General features: G+C 47.4%; 1 protein-coding gene across 2 annotated transcripts in view; it reads right to left on the bottom strand.

The window, feature by feature from the left end:
• The window catches only part of GNMT (glycine N-methyltransferase), a 61,106-nt gene extending 40,909 nt beyond the window's left edge, over positions 1–20,197 (bottom strand). For both annotated transcript variants that reach the window (XM_040334331.1, XM_040334332.1), the window contains exon 1: positions 19,891–20,197. In XM_040334331.1, the coding sequence (XP_040190265.1) occupies positions 19,891–20,096 (206 nt within the window). In that variant the 5' untranslated portion in view covers positions 20,097–20,197. The remainder of the gene's footprint in view (positions 1–19,890) is intronic.
• Positions 20,198–20,344: the final 147 nt, after the last annotated feature.

Below are 20,344 nucleotides of genomic sequence, written 5' to 3'. Positions count from 1 at the left end.
ATGAGGCCTATAATAACCCTAACCCTATAATAAGGCCTATAATAACCCTAACCCTATAATGAGGCCTATAATAACCCTAACCCTATAATGAGGCCTATAATAACCCTAACCCTATAATAAGCCTTCCTGTAGGTATAAGGAATATCTCCCTCCAGAGGTGGATCTGGCCAGCTCAGTAGATTGCTATAAGAAGGGCCTGGATTCTTTCCTAAATGTACAGAATATAACTGAGTACTAAGATTTGTAGGTAAAGGTGATCCAGGGTAAATCCGATTGCCTCTCGGGGGATCAGGAAGGAATTTTTTCCCCTGCTGTAGCAAATTGGATCTCATGCTCTGCTGGGGTTTTTTGCCTTCCTCTGGATCACCTGTGGGTATGGAGTTGGGTGTATGGGATTGTATTGTGTTTTTTTATTTTTTGTGGTTGAACTGGATGGACTTGTGTCTTTTTTTAACCTGACTAACTATGTAACTATGTAACTATCTCCTAAGACATCTCCACTCCAGCCAATCACAGCGCTGGAGCGGCGATACCCAGAAGACACGCCGAGGTAAGATGACATCTTCCTCGGCGTGGACCAGGTAAGTTCCTCACACCTCGTTTCAAGGTAAGTATTTCATAATGAGCTAGTATGCGGTGCATACTAGCTCATTATGGCTTTTGCTTTTCAGGTGTTAAAAAAAAGAAAAAAACGGCAGCAGGATTACTACCGCTTTAAACTGTCCAATGACAATAGACACACAGGTCAGGTGTATTCAATCTTCTCATCAGTAAACAGTCTTATCAGCAGGGGGGCTGTTGGAGGAATCCCCCCTCTACATGGACATCCATCCCATAATATACGTTTCTTCCATGGCAGACAGACACAATTAATGGAATACAACCACACCCCAAACGATCACAGCAAAGAGTCCACAACAGCATGAGACAACACACAATTAGCCAGATTCACGTACGGCGGCATATCTTTATGCCGGCGTAGCGCATCCCATTTGCACTACGCCAACGTAACATAGTAAGGCAAGTACTGTATTCACAAAGCACTTGCCTCCTAAGTTACATCGGCGTAGCGCAAATACACCCGGCGTAACCCCCGCCTAATTCAAAATAGGCAGGTAGGGGGCGTGCTCCATATAAATTACCTGTGACCCCAAGTAAATGAGGGCCGTTGGTATGGCGCATGCGCGCGCATGCTCAGAATCACGTCGCAAATACTCATTGCTTTCGACATGAACGTAACCTACGCCCAGCCCCATTAACGTACGCATACAAAAACGACGTAAAATAAGACAGCTGTTCTGTCGTCCATAACTTGCATGGGCTGCGCCATCTTTTTGGTGGTTTATCTTTACGCCGGAAAAACACCTTACGTAAACAGCGTATCGGGCGCAAATACGTTTGTGAATCGGCGTATCTAGGTCATTTCCATATTTGATGCGTAAATCCATGTACACGCTGTGAAGGACTTTTTACCTATATGCTTCAGGTTAATCCTCCCTGCTTGTTTAAGGCTGTTAATGGTATTTACCCTTCTGCAGCCAGTCCTGTTTCAAATGTTAATTGTTCTAGCCCTGTGTTTACTGGTTACTGTGATTAGATAAGTGGCTCATGTTAATTATGCTGATTGCTTTATTGTGGTAATTATCTCTCTATATGCGGAGCCGAACCGGCTAGATACTGATTAGTTCAAAGAAATATCTTTATTTCAAAGGAGCTGTATTGAAGACCCCCCACTGTGTGAGGGGGGGCGGAGATTTGTCATTGTAACAGTTTTGGAAATGACATATAAGCTGTGTGATTTAACATTAAAGGCTGTCTTGTTCTAGCAGTAAGCCTGGACTAATGTGTGGCTTAATGGGCGATCTCAGGAATATCCCTCCTAGTGGAATATTGGGGTGATGTTCTTATGGAAGAAGGGAATCTTTGACGGGGATATCATACCAATACCGTCACAATTGGTTGGTAGCAGTGGGATTTTCCCTTCTATTCCCCTTCACACCCGGATTCCAAGCAGACACTGGAAGAACTACTGGAAGTTCGTGGAAGGATTGCTAGCAACAAAACCAAGCGAGTCATCATAGCAGAATCAATGGAGCTAGACCAGGAGGACGGGATTGCAGCAACGCCAGCAGTACAAGAGATGGAGACACCAGTGATTCAGGAGGAGGAATCGCCAGCCAACAAACTAATGAGAGAGAAGCTAGCTTGGTTCGGCCCGAACCCAACGCCGGATGTGGTGCTGAAAGTGATGGACCTATTAGTAAACGCAGAACTACAGTTAAAACTGGCAGCAGTCCAACAAGCAGCCGCACATTCTCCAAACAGTGAGTACAGCACAGCAGACGCAAGGAAGATTCCGTTTAGCGCTTTTAAAGCTTTTGATGAAAAGGACTGTGAAATTGATAACTACCTGGCAGATTTTGAGCGACAATGTAACCTGCACCGAATAGCTAGAAGAGAGTGGGTTGCAATATTGTCAGGCAAACTGTCAGGCAAAGCTTCTGATGCTTTCCGGACCTTGCCAGATCAGGATATCCATAGCTATGCCAGGGTTAAAGAAGCGCTCCTGGCTCGTTATGCAGTAACCCCAGAGTCCCACCGACAGAAGTTCAGGGACTCACGCAAAACCACGAAAGACTCTTACGCGGAATGGGCATGCCAGTTGTCCCGGTCGGCCTCTAACTGGGCTAACAGCAGCCAGGCCACCACCGCAGAGGACATTTTGCAACTAATGCTCCTGGAGCAATTTTACAATCACATCCAGACGGATGTCAAAGATTGGCTGAGAGATCGCAGGCCCATGACTCTACCAGAGGCCGCGAAGTTGGCGGATGAATATGCAGATACTCGCAAGACGAACCAGGTCACACCACAGGTACAACCTCCACGACCAACAGTGCCCTCACACCCACCAGCCGCTAGATACCAACCTCCTAACAGACCGATGACATCGAGCCCTCGCTATCCACGCCAGGAGGACAACGAACAACGCTGCTTCCGGTGCAAACAGTTGGGTCACTCCAAGCAGAATTGCCCCCTGAATGACAACACCAGATCAAATTGGTCTCAACCTGGGTACCGCCCACCAGCAGCAGCCCATTGTGTAGACTCGGCTTGGGATCCCCAGGAGCTGGGTCCGGAAGAACCATCGGACACCATTTACGAAGTCCTCGCGGTACAATCTGGTATTACGGACAACAGGGAACACCATTGTCAGCTGGTCATGGGCGACAGCCCTGAGCCGGAGGGGCCCTGGAGGGAGCGGGGCAGAAAGAGGCACCGCCTGCTACCCCCCAAGAAGAAGAGGTCCTGGAAGCCGTATAACAAGCTGACCTGGGAGGAGAAGAAGCGACTGGAGGAGAGGGAGTCGCAGCGGGCGTCCCAGATGCGGGCCGAGATGTTCGCCAAGGGCCCACCGGTGGCCCCTTACACCACCACCCAGTTCCTGATGATGAAGGACCACGTTGAAAGCCTGCAGGACATGAGCAAGCAGGAGCTGATCCGTGAGTACATGGAGCTGGAGGAGTGCATAAGCCGCATGGAGGAGGAGAACAACCACCTGAGGTCACAGCAGGCTGACCCCCCCAGGCTCCATGAACTGGAGATGGAGCTGGAGAAGCTCAAAGAGAAGAACTGGCGGCTGCGGAGGGAGCAGAGGGTGGCTGACCCTATGGGGCCCTGATTCCTCCCCCACTCCCACCCCCCCCCCAACTCTGAGCACCGGTGCTACAGCATTTCAACAAATATAACTTTTTCTTTTTTATGAATCTCCTGTGATTGTCACTTCAGAGCCATAACCTGCCCCTCCCATAGCGGGACACCTACATGGCGGCGCACAGACCCATTCGCCGTCTTCACACTGACTTCTGGTGACTCTGCAGATCGCACAAAGACTTGGGGACTGAACGGCGTGTGATCTGACGACCCGGTGGCATACCTGAGTCTGAAGCAGTTGCCAAGGGAGGTCAGTCACGCCAAACGGAGTTAACCTCGGACTAAAAGCTCTGAACCTGTCAACCCTACTGGACCAGGAAAGGTCCAACCGGGTTTGCCGGAGCAGGGAGAAAGGGGGGCCATTGTGAAGGACTTTTTACCTATATGCTTCAGGTTAATCCTCCCTGCTTGTTTAAGGCTGTTAATGGTATTTACCCTTCTGCAGCCAGTCCTGTTTCAAATGTTAATTGTTCTAGCCCTGTGTTTACTGGTTACTGTGATTAGATAAGTGGCTCATGTTAATTATGCTGATTGCTTCATTGTGGTAATTATCTCTCTATATGCGGAGCCGAACCGGCTAGATACTGATTAGTTCAAAGAAATATCTTTATTTCAAAGGAGCTGTATTGAAGACCCCCCACTGTGTAAGAGGGGGGCGGAGATTTGTCATTGTAACAGTTTTGGAAATGACATATAAGCTGTGTGATTTAACATTAAAGGCTGTCTTGTTCTAGCAGTAAGCCTGGACTAATGTGTGGCTTAATGGGCGATCTCAGGAATATCCCTCCTAGTGGAATATTGGGGTGATGTTCTTATGGAAGAAGGGAATCTTTGACAGGGATATCATACCGATACCGTCACACACGCCCCTAGCGGCCAGCGTAAATATGCACATAAGATACGACGGCGTAGGAGACTTACGTTGATCGTATCTTGGCCAAATTTAAGCGTATCTGGTTTCCAGAATACGCTTAAATATACGACGGCGCGCATTTGGACTTACGACGGCGTATCTACTGATACGCAGTCATAATTCTTTTTGAATCCGGCTAAATATATACAACATTGAGTCTGACTAGCACAGATCCCGCATTCTGCAGGTCTGTCCCTGGCACCTTGAATCTGGGACAATACAGTGTCCCGGAATGAAACTGACACAGGTCCCAGCATGAACCCCTCAGAGCTTAAGATGTGACACCCCCCAAACTAGTGAAGAACTACAGGTCCCAGCATAGATCAGTGAAATCTATGGGGTCACACCCTTAGATCTCATGGATTCATGCTGGGAGTTTCAAAATTGGGGGGGCTGGGGGTCACATCTTTAAATATCATCGTTCATGCTGGGATTTGTATTCCTTTACTTTGGGGGGGTGTGATCTCCCCAAAGTTAAGGACTACAGGTGCCAGCATGACCCCCCCAGAACTGAAGATGTGAGACCCCCTGCCCCCCAAATAGTGAAGAACTACAGGTCCCAGCATAAACCTGTGAAATCTATGGGATCACACCCTTAGATCTCAAGAGTTTTATGCTGGGTGTTGTAGTCCTTCAAATTGGGGGGGCACATCTTTAGATATTAGGAGTTCATGCTGGGACTTGTAGTCCTTCACTTTTGGGGGGAATGTGACCTCCAAAAGTGAAGGACTACAGGTCCCACCATGAACCCCTCAGAGCTGAAGATGCGACCCCCCCCCAACTAGTGAAGAACTGCAGGTCCCAGGATGAACCGGTGAAAACCATGGGGGGGTCACAATCTTTTTTAATAAAAAGTTATCTGTTTTTAGGAAGGGGGGTGTCCCTGAATGGCAGTTTGGAAATGTGGTCACCCTAACCACCTTGCCCGGCGTCTGACAGCTGGCTTGTCGGAACTCTTAGCCCGCCAGCTTATACCATACAAGCTGGTGGAGTCTGAGGCCTTCAAAAAATGTGTAGCTATTGGGACACCGCAGTGGAAGGTACCCGGCCGAAATTTCTTTTCACAAAAGGCAATCCCCAACCTGTACTCTATTGTGCAAACAGAGGTCATGGCATCCCTGGCACACAGTGTTGGGGCAAGGGTCCATCTGACCACTGATACCTGGTCTGCAAAGCATGGTCAGGGCAGGTATATCACCTACACTGCGCATTGGGTAAACCTGCTGACGGCTGCCAAGCATGTAATGCGTGGCTCTACAGAGGAGTTGGTGACACCGCCACGACTTGCAGGCAGGTCTGCTGCCACCTCCTCTACTCCTCCTACTCCATCCTCTTCGATAACCTCCTCGGCTGAGTCCTCTTCTGTTCAACTTCACCCCCCCAGCTCCCCAGGGGCTATTCCACATCACGCATACGACAGTGTCACGCCGTCTTGGGGTTGACTTGCCTGAAAGCAGAGAGTCACACCGGACCAGCACTCCTGTCCACCCTGAACACACAGGTGGATCAGTGGCTGACTCCGCACCAACTGGAGATCGGCAAAGTGGAGTGTGACAACGGAAGCAATTTGTTGGCGGCATTGAATTTGGGCAAGTTGACACATGTCCCGGGCACATGTGATGAATCTGATTGTACAACGCTTTGTGCATAAGTACCCAGACTTACAGGACGTCCTCAAGCAGGCCAGGAAGGTGTGTGGCCATTTCAGGCGTTCCTACATGGCCATGGCGCACTTTTCAGATATCCAGCGGCGAAACAACATGCCAGTGAGGCGACTGATTTGCGACAGCCCGACACGTTGGAATTCAACACTCCTAATGTTCGACCGCCTGCTCTAACAAGAAAAAGACGTCAACGAGTATTTGTATGACCGGGGTGCTAAGACAGCCTCTGCGCAGCTGGGAATTTTTTTGCCACGTTACTGGACGCTCATGCGCAATGCCTGTAGGCTCATGCGTCCTTTTGAGGAGGTGACAAACCTAGTCAGTCGCACTGAAGGCAGCATCAGTGACATCATCCCATTTGTTTTTTCCTGGAACGTGCGCTGCAAAGAGTGCTGGATCAGGCCATAGATGAGCGAGAGGAAGAGGAAGAGTTGTGGTCACCATCACCACCACCAGAAACAGCCTTATCAGCATTGCTTGCTGGACCTGCAGAAACGCTGGAAGAGGAGTGTGAGGAAGAGGAGTCAGAGGAGGAATGTGGCTTTGAGGAGGAGGAAGACCAACCACAGCAGGCATCCCAGGGTGCTCGTTGTCACCTATCTGGTACCCGTGGAGTTGTACGTGGCTGGGAGGAAGAACAGACCTTCAGTGAGATCAGTGAGGACGAGGAACGGGACATGAGTAGCTCGGCATGCAACCTTGTGCAAATGGGGTCTTTCATGCTGTCGTGCCTGTTGAGGGACCCTCGTATAAAAAGGCTGAAAGAGAATGACCTGTACTGGCCACTCTACTAGACCCCCGGTATAAGCAGAAAGTGCCTGAAATGTTACCAAATTACCGGAAGTCGGAAAGGATGCAGCAGTTCCAAAATAAATTGAAAAGTATACTTTACACATCATACAAGGGTGATGTCACAGCACAACGGGAATCTAACAGTGGAAGAGGTGAAAGTAATCCTCCTCCTACCATGACCACGCCGGCAAGGACAGGACGCTTTACAGACGTGTTGTTGATGGAGGACATGCAGAGCTTTTTCAGCCCTACGCATCGCCACAGCCCTTTGGGGTCAACCCTCCGAGAACGAATCGACCGACAGGTAGCAGACTACCTCGCCTTAACTGCAGATATCGACACTCTGAGGAGCCATGAACCCCTTGACTACTGGGTGTGCAGGCTTGACCTTTGGCCTGAGCTATCCCAATTTGTGATAGAACTTCTGGCCTGCCCTGCTTCAAGTGTCCTTTCAGAAAGGACCTTCAGTGCAGCAGGAGGTATTGTCACTGAGAAGAGAAGTCGCCTAGGTCAAAAAAGTCTAGATTACCTCACCTTTATTAAGATGAATGAGGCATGGATCCCGAAGGGACTGACAGTGGGCGATACATTTGACTAAAGGCCTGATGAGATGAGCTTCCTTGGGCTACAAATGTTCCACACGCTGCTGTATTTTATCTCTGCCGGGTGACTTATCCGCCACCAACTAGGGTTCAAGCCGCAATGTTTTAGTGCACTTTCTGCCTGGAAAACATCAATTTTTCTGGCCGCTGCTACAGCAGCAGCTGCAACAATACCTAATTTTTTAGGCATGTGTACATGCCTAATTTTTCTGGCCTCTGGTGCTGCACTGTGGCTGCAAAAACAAAACCAAACAAAAGGCACAAACATGTGTCAATTCCCCTTCGTGATCACTACCTTGGTGTGGTGAAGGGGCTTGCATATCACAATGAAGCGACCATCTCTATGAGTGTGTTGGCAATGGCAATGCTGGCACACCCCAGATGATAAGGTCGTTGCTTCATTGTGATCAGACCAAAAGCGATCGGCTGGATAATTTTGCATAGAAAAACCATTAAATTTCTTTGTGATCATCTAAGGTGATCATTAAAGCCTACTAGGCCAACAATGGGCCCACACTGCAGAATCATTGTTTTCTGGGTCACTTAACTGTCACTGAACTACCTCAGCACGACCATAGGCTTTGAAAAACCCCCATCGCCTGCAATCTCAAAAACGTCCATTGACGTCAGTGAGGACAAGGAACGGGACATGGCTAGCTTGGTATCCAACCTTGTGTAAATGGGGAGTTTGCGGTTGTGCAAATGGACTGTTTTCAGGTGTTTGCGGTGCGTTAAATGGGGAGTTTGGTCTGTCAGAGTTTGGTCTGTCACTGTGAACCCTAACCCTATTACAGACAGGGTTAGGGTTACAGACAGGGTTAGGGTTACAGATAGGGTTAGGGTTACAGATAGGGTTAGGGTAGGGTTAGGGTTACAGATAGGGTTAGGGTTACAGATATGGTTAGGGTTACAGACTATAACCCTAACCCTGTCTGTAACCCTAACCCTAACCCTACCCTAACCCTATCTTTTACCCTAACCCTATCTGTTACCCTAACCCTAACCCTATATGTTACCCTAACCCTATCTGTAACCCTAACCCTGTCTGTAACCCTAACCCTAAACCTACCCAAACCCTATCTGTTACCCTAACCCTAACCCTATCTGTTACCCTAACAGTATCTGTTACCCTAACCTTGTTTGTAACCCTAACCCTAACCCTACCCAAACCCTATATGTTACCCTAACCCTAACCCTATCTGTTACCCTAACCTAATCCTAACCCTATCTGTAACCCTAACCCTATCTGTTACCCTAACCCTATCTGTTACCCTAACCCTATCTGTAACCCTAACCCTATCTGTTACCCTAACCCTAACCCTATCTGTTACCCTAACCCTATCTGTAACCCTAACCCTATCTGTTACCCTAACCCTAACCCTAACCCTATCTGTTACCCTAACCCTAAGCCTATCTGTTACCCTAACCCTAACCCTATCTGTTACCCTAACCCTATCTGTAACCCTAGCCCTCTCTGTAACCCTAACCCTATCTGTTACCCTAACCCTAACCCTATCTGTTACCCCAACCCTGTCTGTAACCCTAACCCTAACCCTATCTGTTACCATAACCCTAACCCTATCTGTTACCCTAACCCTAACCCTATCTGTAACCCTAACCCTATCTGTTACCCTAACCCTAACCCTATCTGTTACCCTAACCTTAACACTATCTGTTACCCTAACCCTAACCCTATCTGTTACCCTAACACTAACCCTATCTGTTACCCTAACCCTGTCTGTAACCCTAACCCAAACCCTATCTGTTACCCTAACCCTATCTGTTACCCTAACCCTAACCCTATCTGTTAACCTAACCCTAACCCTATCTGTTACTCTAACCCTAACCCTATCTGTAACCCTAACCCTATCTGTTACCCTAACCCTAACCCTATCTGTTACCCTAACCCTAGCCCTATCTGTAACCCTAACCCTATCTGTTACCCTAACCCTATCTGTTACCCTAACCCTAACCCTATCTGTTACCCTAACCCTAACACTATCTGTTACCCTAACCCTAACCCTATCTGTTACCCTAACCCTAACCCTATCTGTTACCCTAACCCTGTCTGTAACCCTAACCCTACCCAAACCCTATCTGTTACCCTAACCCTATCTGTTACCCTAACCCTATCTGTTACCCTAACCCTAACCCTACCTGTTACCCTAACCCTAACCCTATCTGTAACCCTAACCCTATCTGTTACCCTAACCCTAACCCTATCTGTTACCCTAACCCTATCTGTAACCCTAACCCTATCTGTTACCCTAACCATAACCCTATCTGTTACCCTAACCCTAACCCTATCTGTAACCCTAACCCTATCTGTTACCCTAACCCTAATCCTAACCCTATCTGTTACCCTAACCCTATCTGTTACCCTAACCCTAACACTATGTGTTACCCTAACCCTAACCCTATCTGTTACCCTAACCCTAACCCTGTCTGTAACCCTAACCCTAACCCTACCCAAACCCTATCTGTTACCCTAACACTAACCCTATCTGTTACCCTAACCCTAACCCTATCTGTTACCCTAACCCTATCTGTTACCCTAACCCTAACCCTATCTGTTACCCTAACCCTATCTGTAACCCTAACCCTATCTGTTACCCTAACCCTAACCCTATCTGTTACCCTAACCCTAAGCCTATCTGTTACCCTAACCCTAACCCTATCTGTTACCCTAACCCTAACCCTATCTGTAACCCTAGCCCTCTCTGTAACCCTAACCCTATCTGTTACCCTAACCCTAACCCTATCTGTTACCCCAACCCTGTCTGTAACCCTAACCCTAACCCTACCCAAACCCTATCTGTTACCCTAACCCTAACCCTATCTGTTACCCTAACCCTAACCCTATCTGTAACCCTAACCCTATCTGTTACCCTAACCCTAACCCTATCTGTTACCCTAACCCTAACACTATCTGTTACCCTAACCCTATCTGTTACCCTAACACTAACCCTATCTGTTACCCTAACCCTGTCTGTAACCCTAACCCAAACCCTATCTGTTACCCTAACCCTATCTGTTACCCTAACCCTAACCCTATCTGTTAACCTAACCCTAACCCTATCTGTTACCCTAACCCTAACCCTATCTGTAACCCTAACCCTATCTGTTACCCTAACCCTAACCCTATCTGTTACCCTAACCCTAACCCTATCTGTTACCCTAACCCTAACCCTATCTGTTACCCTAACCCTAACCCTATCTGTTACCCTAACCCTAACACTATCTGTTACCCTAACCCTAACCCTATCTGTTACCCTAACCCTAACCCTATCTGTTACCCTAAACCTAACCCTTTCTGTAACCCTAACCCTAACCCTACCCAAACCCTATCTGTTACCCTAACCCTATCTGTTACCCTAACCCTAACCCTATCTGTTACCCTAACCCTATCTGTTACCCTAACCCTATCTGTAACCCTAACCCTATCTGTTACCCTAACCCTAACCCTATCTGTTACCCTAACCCTAACCCTATCTGTAACCCTAACCCTATCTGTTACCCTAACCCTAATCCTAACCCTATCTGTTACCCTAACCCTAACCCTATCTGTTACCCTAACCCTAACACTATGTGTTACCCTAACCCTAACCCTATCTGTTACCCTAACCCTAACCCTGTCTGTAACCCTAACCCTACCCAAACCCTATCTGTTACCCTAACACTAACCCTATCTGTTACCCTAACCCTAACCCTATCTGTTACCCTAACCCTAACCCTATCTGTTACCCTAACCCTATCTGTAACCCTAACCCTATCTGTTACCCTAACCCTAACCCTAATTGTTACCCTAACCCTAACCCTATCTGTAACCCTAACCCTATCTGTTATCCTAACCCTAACCCTATCTGTTACCCTAACCCTAACCCTATCTGTTACCCTAACCCTAACCCTAAGCCTTACACTACCTGATCGATATAACATCATACTTGATGTTTTAAACCACGTTATTCCAAACAATTTATAAATGTTAGGTGATTTATGCCCTTTATAGATTTAAAACGGACTCTGCGACAACTTCGTAATTTTCCATGGGAGTTTTGCCATGGATCCCCCTCCGGCATGCCACAGTCCAGGTGTTAGTCCCCTTGAAACAACTTTTCCATCATTATTGTGGCCAGAAAGAGTCCCTGTGGGTTTTAACCACTTGACCACCAGGCACGTAAACCCCCTTAATAACCAGACCAATTTTCAGCTTTTGGCGCTCTCACAATTTGAATGACAATTACTCAGTCATACAACACTGTACCCAAATGAAATTTTCGTCCTTTTTTTCACACAAATAGAGCTTTCTTTTGGTGGTATTTAATTACCGTTGGGTTTTTTATTTTTTGAGCTATAAAAGAAAAAAGACTGAAAATTCTGTAAAAAAAAATAATTTTTCTTTGTTTCTGTTATAAAATTTGGCAAATTTAGTATTTTTTCTTCATTCTTTTGCATAAATGTGAAAGATGAAGTTACGCCGAGTAAATAGATACCCAACATGTCACCCTTCAAAATTGCACACGCTCGTGGAATGGCGCCAAACTTCGCTACTTAAAAATCCCCATAGACGACGTTGCAGGGTATTGCGGAGTATTGTGGGGTATTGCGGAGTATTGTGGGGTATTGCAGGGTATTGCGGAGTATTGCGGGGTATTGCGGGGTATTGTGGGGTATTGCGGAGTATTGCAGGGTATTGCGGGGTATTGCAGAGTATTGCGGGGTATTGCGGAGTATTGCGGGGTATTGCGGAGTATTGCGGGGCATTGCGGAGTATTGCGGGGCATTGCGGAGTATTGCGGGCATTGCAGAGTATTTTGGGGTATTGCACAGTGTGGGGGCATTGCAGAGTGTGGGGGCATTGCAGAGTATTTTGGGGTATTGCACAATGTGGGGGCATAATTGCAGAGTGTGGGGGCATTGCAGAGTGTGGGGGCATTGCAGAGTGTGGGGGCATTGCAGAGTGTGGGGGCATTGCAGAGTGTGGGGGCATTGCAGAGTGTGGGGGCATTGCAGAGTATGGGGGCATTGCAGCGTGTGGGGGCATTGCAGAGTGTGGGGGCATTGCAGCGTGTGGGGGCATTGCAGAGTGTGGGGGCATTGCAGAGTGTGGGGGGCATTGCAGAGTATGGCTGGTACTGCAGAGTATTGCACAGGCAAGGATCGATGGCTGGATCTGTGACTGCATGTGTCACAGATCCAGCCCGAAGCAGCAGCAGCAGCTGCTGCTTCTGCTCTCTCCCCTCTCCTCATAAATATGCGTCGATGTATGTGAATCCGGGCCAGTGTGTCTGCTGAGAGATGGTAAAGCAAACTATTGGGGATGTGTTTTTATACTTATGTGTATTATGAGTTGGGAGACGGTAAGGCTGCCCTGAAAGGTCATATCTCGGAGTCCCCTCGTCTGGGTAAATAGGTTCTGGTTACAGTTTGTATTGTGTCATCTCAAATCAGTTCATGTTCAGCAACCAAACGAGTATCATCTTGTTTTGTAGTTGTCAGCGGTTGGAATATCTGATATCTATATTCAGACTGGAAGGAAGTGGTATAAGATGAGTGTGGGGCGTTTCATTACACTCACCTCCTGGTGGGGCTATCCTAAGGATTGTGACCTGGTACTAACACGGAGCAAAGCCCACCTCCACCATCAGGAGCTCTGGTGAATAGTGCTTAGACCCCGCACCTCAGGTGAACCCGTGTCATCAGCCAGGGTGACCTGTGTGAATATCTGCTCCGCTGCTATAGCTACTGGCCTCCAAGCCTGACTCCAGACTGTAATGGCGCATACACACGACCCTTTTTCATGACGAGAAAAATGCCATTTTTTTAATAGGTCATGAAAAATGATCGTGTGTACGCTTTAACAAGGGGGAAAAAAACCCTGACAGGTGATATGTTGGGGTGTTGGTGAGTGTGTGATATTGGGGTGTATCTGTATAGACACATGACAGGTGATATGTTGGGGTTTTGGTGAGTGTGTGATATTGGGGTGTATCGGTACGGACACATGACAGGTGATATGTTGATGAGTGTGTGATATTGGGGTGTATCTGTACGGACACATGACAGGTGATATGTTGGGGTGTTGGTGAGTGTGTGATATTGGGGTGTATCTGTACGGACACATGACAGGTGATATGTTGGGGTGTTGGTGAGTGTGTGATATTGGGGTGTATCTGTACGGACACATGACAGGTGATATGTTGGGGTGTTGGTGAGTGTGTGATATTGGGGTGTATCTGTAAGGACACATGACAGGTGAGATGTTGGGGTGTTGGTGAGTGTGTGATATTGGGGTGTATCTGTATGGACACATGATAGGTGATATGTTGGGGTGTTGATGAGTGTGTGATATTGGGGTGTATCTGTATGGACATATGACAGGTGATATGTTGGGGTTTTGGTGAGTGTGTGATATTGGGGTGTATCTGTATGGACACATAACAGGTGATATGTTGGGGTGTTTGTGAGTGTGTGATATTGGGGTGTATCTGTATGGACACATGATAGGTGATATGTTGGGGTGTTGGTGAGTGTGCGATATTGGGGTGTATCTGTACGGACATGACAGGTGATATGTTGGGGTGTTGGTGACAATGTAATATTGGGGTGTATCTGTAGGGACACATGACAGGTGATATGTTGGGGTGTTGGTGAGTGTGTGATATTGGGGTTTATCTGTATGGACACATGACAGTTGATATGTTGGGGTGTTGGTGAGTGTGTGATATTGGGGTGTATCAGTATGGACACATGACAGGTGATATGTTGGGGTGTTGGTGAGTGTGTGATATTGGGGTGTATCTGTACGGACACATGACAGTTGATATGTTGGGGTGTTGGTGAGTGTGTGATATTGGGGTGTATCTGTACAGACACATGACAGTTGATATGTTGGGGTGTTGGTGAGTGTGTGATATTGGGGTGTATCTGTACGGACACATGACAGGTGATATGTTGGGGTTTTGGTGAGTGTGTGATATTGGGGTGTATCTGTATGGACACATAACAGGTGATATGTTGGGGTTTTGGTGAGTGTGTGATATTGGGGTGTATCTGTATGGACACATAACAGGTGATATGTTGGGGTGTTGGTGAGTGTGTGATATTGGGGTGTATCTGTACGGACACATGACAAGTGATATGTTGGGGTGTTGGCGAGTGTGTGATATTGGGGTGTATCTGTACGGACACATGACAGGTGATATGTTGGGGTGTTGGCGAGTGTGTATTATTGGGGTGTATCTGTATGGACACATGACAGGTGATATGTTGGGGTGTTGGTGAGTGTGTGATATTGGAGTGTATCTGTACGGACACATGACAGGTGAGATGTTGGGGTGTTAGTGAGTGTGTGATATTGGGGTGTATCTGTATGGACACATGACAGGTGATATGTTGGGGTGTTGATGAGTGTGTGATATTGGGGTGTATCTGTACGGACACATGACAGGTGATATGTTGGGGTGTTGGTGAGTGTGTGATATTGGGGTGTATCTGTACGGACACATGACAGGTGATATGTTGGGGTGTTGGTGAGTGTGTGATATTGGGGTGTATCTGTACGGACACATGACAGGTGATATGTTGGGGTTTTGGTGAGTGTGTGATATTGGGGTGTATCTGTACGGACACATGACAGGTGATATGTTGGGGTTTTGGTGAGTGTGTGATATTGGGGTGTATCTGTATGGACACATAACAGGTGATATGTTGGGGTTTTGGTGAGTGTGTGATATTGGGGTGTATCTGTATGGACACATAACAGGTGATATGTTGGGGTGTTGGTGAGTGTGTGATATTGGGGTGTATCTGTACGGACACATGACAAGTGATATGTTGGGGTGTTGGCGAGTGTGTGATATTGGGGTGTATCTGTACGGACACATGACAGGTGATATGTTGGGGTGTTGGCGAGTGTGTATTATTGGGGTGTATCTGTAAGGACACATGACAGGTGATATGTTGGGGTGTTGGTGAGTGTGTGATATTGGAGTGTATCTGTACGGACACATGACAGGTGAGATGTTGGGGTGTTAGTGAGTGTGTGATATTGGGGTGTATCTGTATGGACACATGACAGGTGATATGTTGGGGTGTTGATGAGTGTGTGATATTGGGGTGTATCTGTACGGACACATGACAGGTGATATGTTGGGGTGTTGGTGAGTGTGTGATATTGGGGTGTATCTGTACGGACACATGACAGGTGATATGTTGGGGTGTTGGTGACAGTGTGATATTGGGGTGTATCTGTATGGACACATGACAGTTGATATGTTGGGGTGTTGGTGAGTGTGTGATATTGGGGTGTATCTGTACGGACACATGACAGGTGATATGTTGGGGTGTTGGTGACAATGTAATATTGGGGTGTATCTGTACGAACACATGACAGGTGATATGTTGGGGTGTTGGCGAGTGTGTATTATTGGGGTATATCTGTACGGACACATGACAGGTGATATGTTGGGGTTTTGGTGAGTGTGTGATATTGGGGTGTATCTGTATGGACACATAACAGGTGATATGTTGGGGTGTTGGTGAGTGTGTGATATTGGGGTGTATCTGTACGGACACATGACAAGTGATATGTTGGGGTGTTGGTGAGTGTGTATTATTGGGGTGTATCTGTATGGACACATGACAGGTGATATGTTGGGGTGTTGGTGAGTGTGTGATATTGGGGTATATCTGTATAGACACATGACAGGTGATATGTTGGGGTGTTAGTGAGTGTGTGATATTGGGGTGTATCTGTACGGACACATGACAGGTGATATGTTGGGGTGTTGGTGAGTGTGTGATATTGGGGTGTATCTGTATGGACACATGACAGGTGAGATGTTGGGGTGTTGGTGAGTGTGTGATATTGGGGTGTATCTGTACAGACACATGACAGTTGATATGTTGGGGTGTTGGTGACAATGTAATATTGGGGTGTATCTGTACGGACACATGACAGGTGATATGTTGGGGTGTTGGCGAGTGTGTATTATTGGGGTGTATCTGTATGGACACATGACAGGTGATATGTTGGGGTGTTGGTGAGTGTGTGATATTGGGGTGTATCTGTACGGACACATGACAGGTGAGATGTTGGGGTGTTAGTGAGTGTGTGATATTGGGGTGTATCTGTACGGACACATGACAGGTGATATGTTGGGGTGTTGGTGAGTGTGTTATATTGGGGTGTATCTGTACGGACACATGACAGGTGATATGTTGGGGTGTTTGTGAGTGTGTGATATTGGGGTGTATCTCTAGGGACACGACAGGTGATAAGTTGGGGTACTGGTGACAATGTAATATTGGGGTGTATCTGTACGGACACATGACAGGTGATATGTTGGGGTGTTGGTGAGTGTGTGATATTGGGGTGTATCTGTATGGACACATGACAGGTGATATGTTGGGGTGTTGGTGAGTGTGTGATATTGGGGTGTATCTGTATGGACACATGACAGGTGATATGTTGGGGTGTTAGTGAGTGTGTGATATTGGGGTGTATCTGTACGGACACATGACAAGTGATATGTTGGGGTGTTGGTGAGTGTGTGACATTGGGGTGTATCTGTACGGACACATGACAGGTGAGATGTTGGTGTTTTGGTGAGTGTGTGATATTGGGGTGTATCTGTATGGACACATGACAGGTGATATGTTGGGGTGTTGGTGAGTGTGTGATATTGGGGTGTATCTGTATGGACACATGACAGGTGATATGTTGGGGTGTTGGTGAGTGTGTGATATTGGGGTGTATCTGTATGGACACATGACAGGTGATATGTTGGGGTGTTTGTGAGTGTGTGATATTGGGGTGTATCTCTAGGGACACGACAGGTGATATGTTGGGGTACTGGTGACAATGTAATATTGGGGTGTATCTGTATGGACACATGACAGGTGATATGTTGGGGTACTGGTGACAATGTAATATTGGGGTGTATCTGTACGGACACATGACAGGTGAGATGTTTGGGTGTTGGTGAGTGTGTGATATTGGGGTGTATCTGTATGGACACATGACAGGTGATATGTTGGGGTGTTGGTGAGTGTGTGATATTGGGGTGTATCAGTATGGACACATGACAGGTGATATGTTGGTGTTTTGGTGAGTGTGTGATATTGGGGTGTATCTGAACGGACACATGACAGGTGATATGTTGGGGTGTTGGTGAGTGTGTGATATTGGGGTGTATCTGTATGGACACATGACAGGTGATATGTTGGGGTTTTGGTGAGTGTGTGATATTGGGGTGTATCTGTAAGGACACATGACAGGTGAGATGTTGGTGTTTTGGTGAGTGTGTGATATTGGGGTGTATCTGTAAGGACACATGACAGGTGAGATGTTGGTGTTTTGGTGAGTGTGCGATATTGGGGTGTATCTGTAAGGACACATGACAGGTGAGATGTTGGTGTTTTGGTGAGTGTGCGATATTGGGGTGTATCTGTACGGACATGACAGGTGATATGTTGGGGTGTTGGTGACAATGTAATATTGGGGTGTATCTGTAGGGACACATGACAGGTGATATGTTGGGGTGTTGGTGAGTGTGTGATATTGGGGTGTATCTGTACGGACACATGACAGGTGATATGTTGGTGTTTTGGTGAGTGTGTGATATTGGGGTGTATCTGTATGGACACATGACAGGTGATATGTTGGGGTGTTGGTGAGTGTGTGATATTGGGGTGTATCTGTACGGACACATGACAGGTGATATGTTGGGGTTTTGGTGAGTGTGTGATATTGGGGTGTATCTGTAAGGACACATGACAGGTGAGATGTTGGGGTGTTGGTGAGTGTGTGATATTGGGGTGTATCTGTATGGACACATGACAGGTGAGATGTTGGGGTGTTGGTGAGTGTGTGATATTGGGGTGTATCTGTACGGACACATGACAGGTGATAAGTTGGGGTACTGGTGACAATGTGATATTGGGGTGTATCTGTATGGACACATGACAGGTGATATGTTGGGGTGTTGGTGAGTGTGTGATATTGGGGTGTATCTGTACGGACACATGACAGGTGATATGTTGGGGTGTTGGTGAGTGTGTGATATTGGGGTGTATCTGTACGGACACATGACAGGTGATATGTTGGGGTGTTGGTGAGTGTGTGATATTGGGGTGTATCTGTATAGACACATGACAGGTGATATGTTGGGGTGTTGGTGAGTGTGTGATATTGGGGTGTATCTGTACGGACACATGACAGGTGATATGTTGGGGTGTTGATGAGTGTGTGATATTGGGGTGTATCTGTATGGACACATGACAGGTGATATGTTGGGGTGTTGGTGACAATGTAATATTGGGGTGTATCTGTATGGACACATGACAGGTGATATGTTGGGGTGTTGGTGAGTGTGTGATATTGGGGTGTATCTGTATGGACACATGACAGGTGATATGTTGGGGTGTTGGTGAGTGTGTGATATTGGGGTGTATCTGTACGGACACATGACAGGTGAGATGTTGGGGTGTTGGTGAGTGTGTGACATTGGGGTGTATCTGTACGGACACATGACAGGTGATATGTTGGGGTGTTGATGAGTGTGTGATATTGGGGTGTATCTGTATGGACACATGACAGGTGATATGTTAAGGTGTTGGTGACAATGTAATATTGGGGTGTATCTGTATGGACACATGACAGGTGATATGTTGGGGTGTTGGTGAGTGTGTGATATTGGGGTGTATCTGTATGAACACATGACAGGTGATATGTTGGGGTGTTGGTGAGTGTGTGATATTGGGGTGTATCTGTACGGACACATGACAGGTGAGATGTTGGGGTGTTGGTGAGTGTGTGACATTGGGGTGTATCTGTACGGACACATGACAGGTGAGATGTTGGGGTACCGGTGACAATGTAATATTGGGGTGTATCTTTACAGACACGACAGGTGATAAGTTGGGGTACCGGTGACAATGTAATATTGGGGTGTATCTTTACAGACACGACAGGTGAAATGTTGGGGTGTTGGCGAGTGTGTGATATTGGGGTGTATCTCTACAGACACATGACAGGTGAGATGTCGGGGTGTTGGTGAGTGTGTGATATTGGGGTGTATCTCTACAGACACATGACAGGTGAGATGTCGGGGTGCTGGTGACAATGTAATATTGGGGTGTATCTCTAGAGACACGACAGGTGATTTTTTGGGGTACATTATTATAGGGTGTTGCAGCTCACCCCGTGCCACATGCGACATCCAGCACCGTCTTGCAGTCGTGTTTCTGCAGCAGGGCGATGATCCAGGTTCGGTATTCGTCGGTTCGGCTTCTCTTGTCTCCGATGTAGTAATGCCAAACGCGAGCCGCTCGCCCGTCCGCGTACTGATCGGGCAAACCCTCGGCAGCCACTCCTAGAGAGCGAGTTCTGTACACGCCGTCCACCATTCTTACCTGAGAAGATGATGAAACGTCCCGGGGATTGGAAATGTTTTCATGCCGAGTCAGCAAACAGCGAGGATCACAGACGGTGCCAGAGCCAATGGCAGGGCCACTTCTCTGACACCCACCGTACCCAGCTCTGTCACTGGAGGGCCAAGGAACGCCCTCCTCTGACCAATCACAGCCTTCCTAAAAGTGTACACAGAGGGGCAACCCACCCCCGCTCGCTACTCACACGTCACTGAAAGAGCAGG

The sequence above is a fragment of the Rana temporaria genome (assembly GCF_905171775.1).
Source record: "Rana temporaria chromosome 4 unlocalized genomic scaffold, aRanTem1.1 chr4z, whole genome shotgun sequence".
NCBI classification, from domain to species: domain Eukaryota; kingdom Metazoa; phylum Chordata; class Amphibia; order Anura; family Ranidae; genus Rana; species Rana temporaria.
This window is presented reverse-complemented; position numbering and strand designations above follow the sequence as displayed.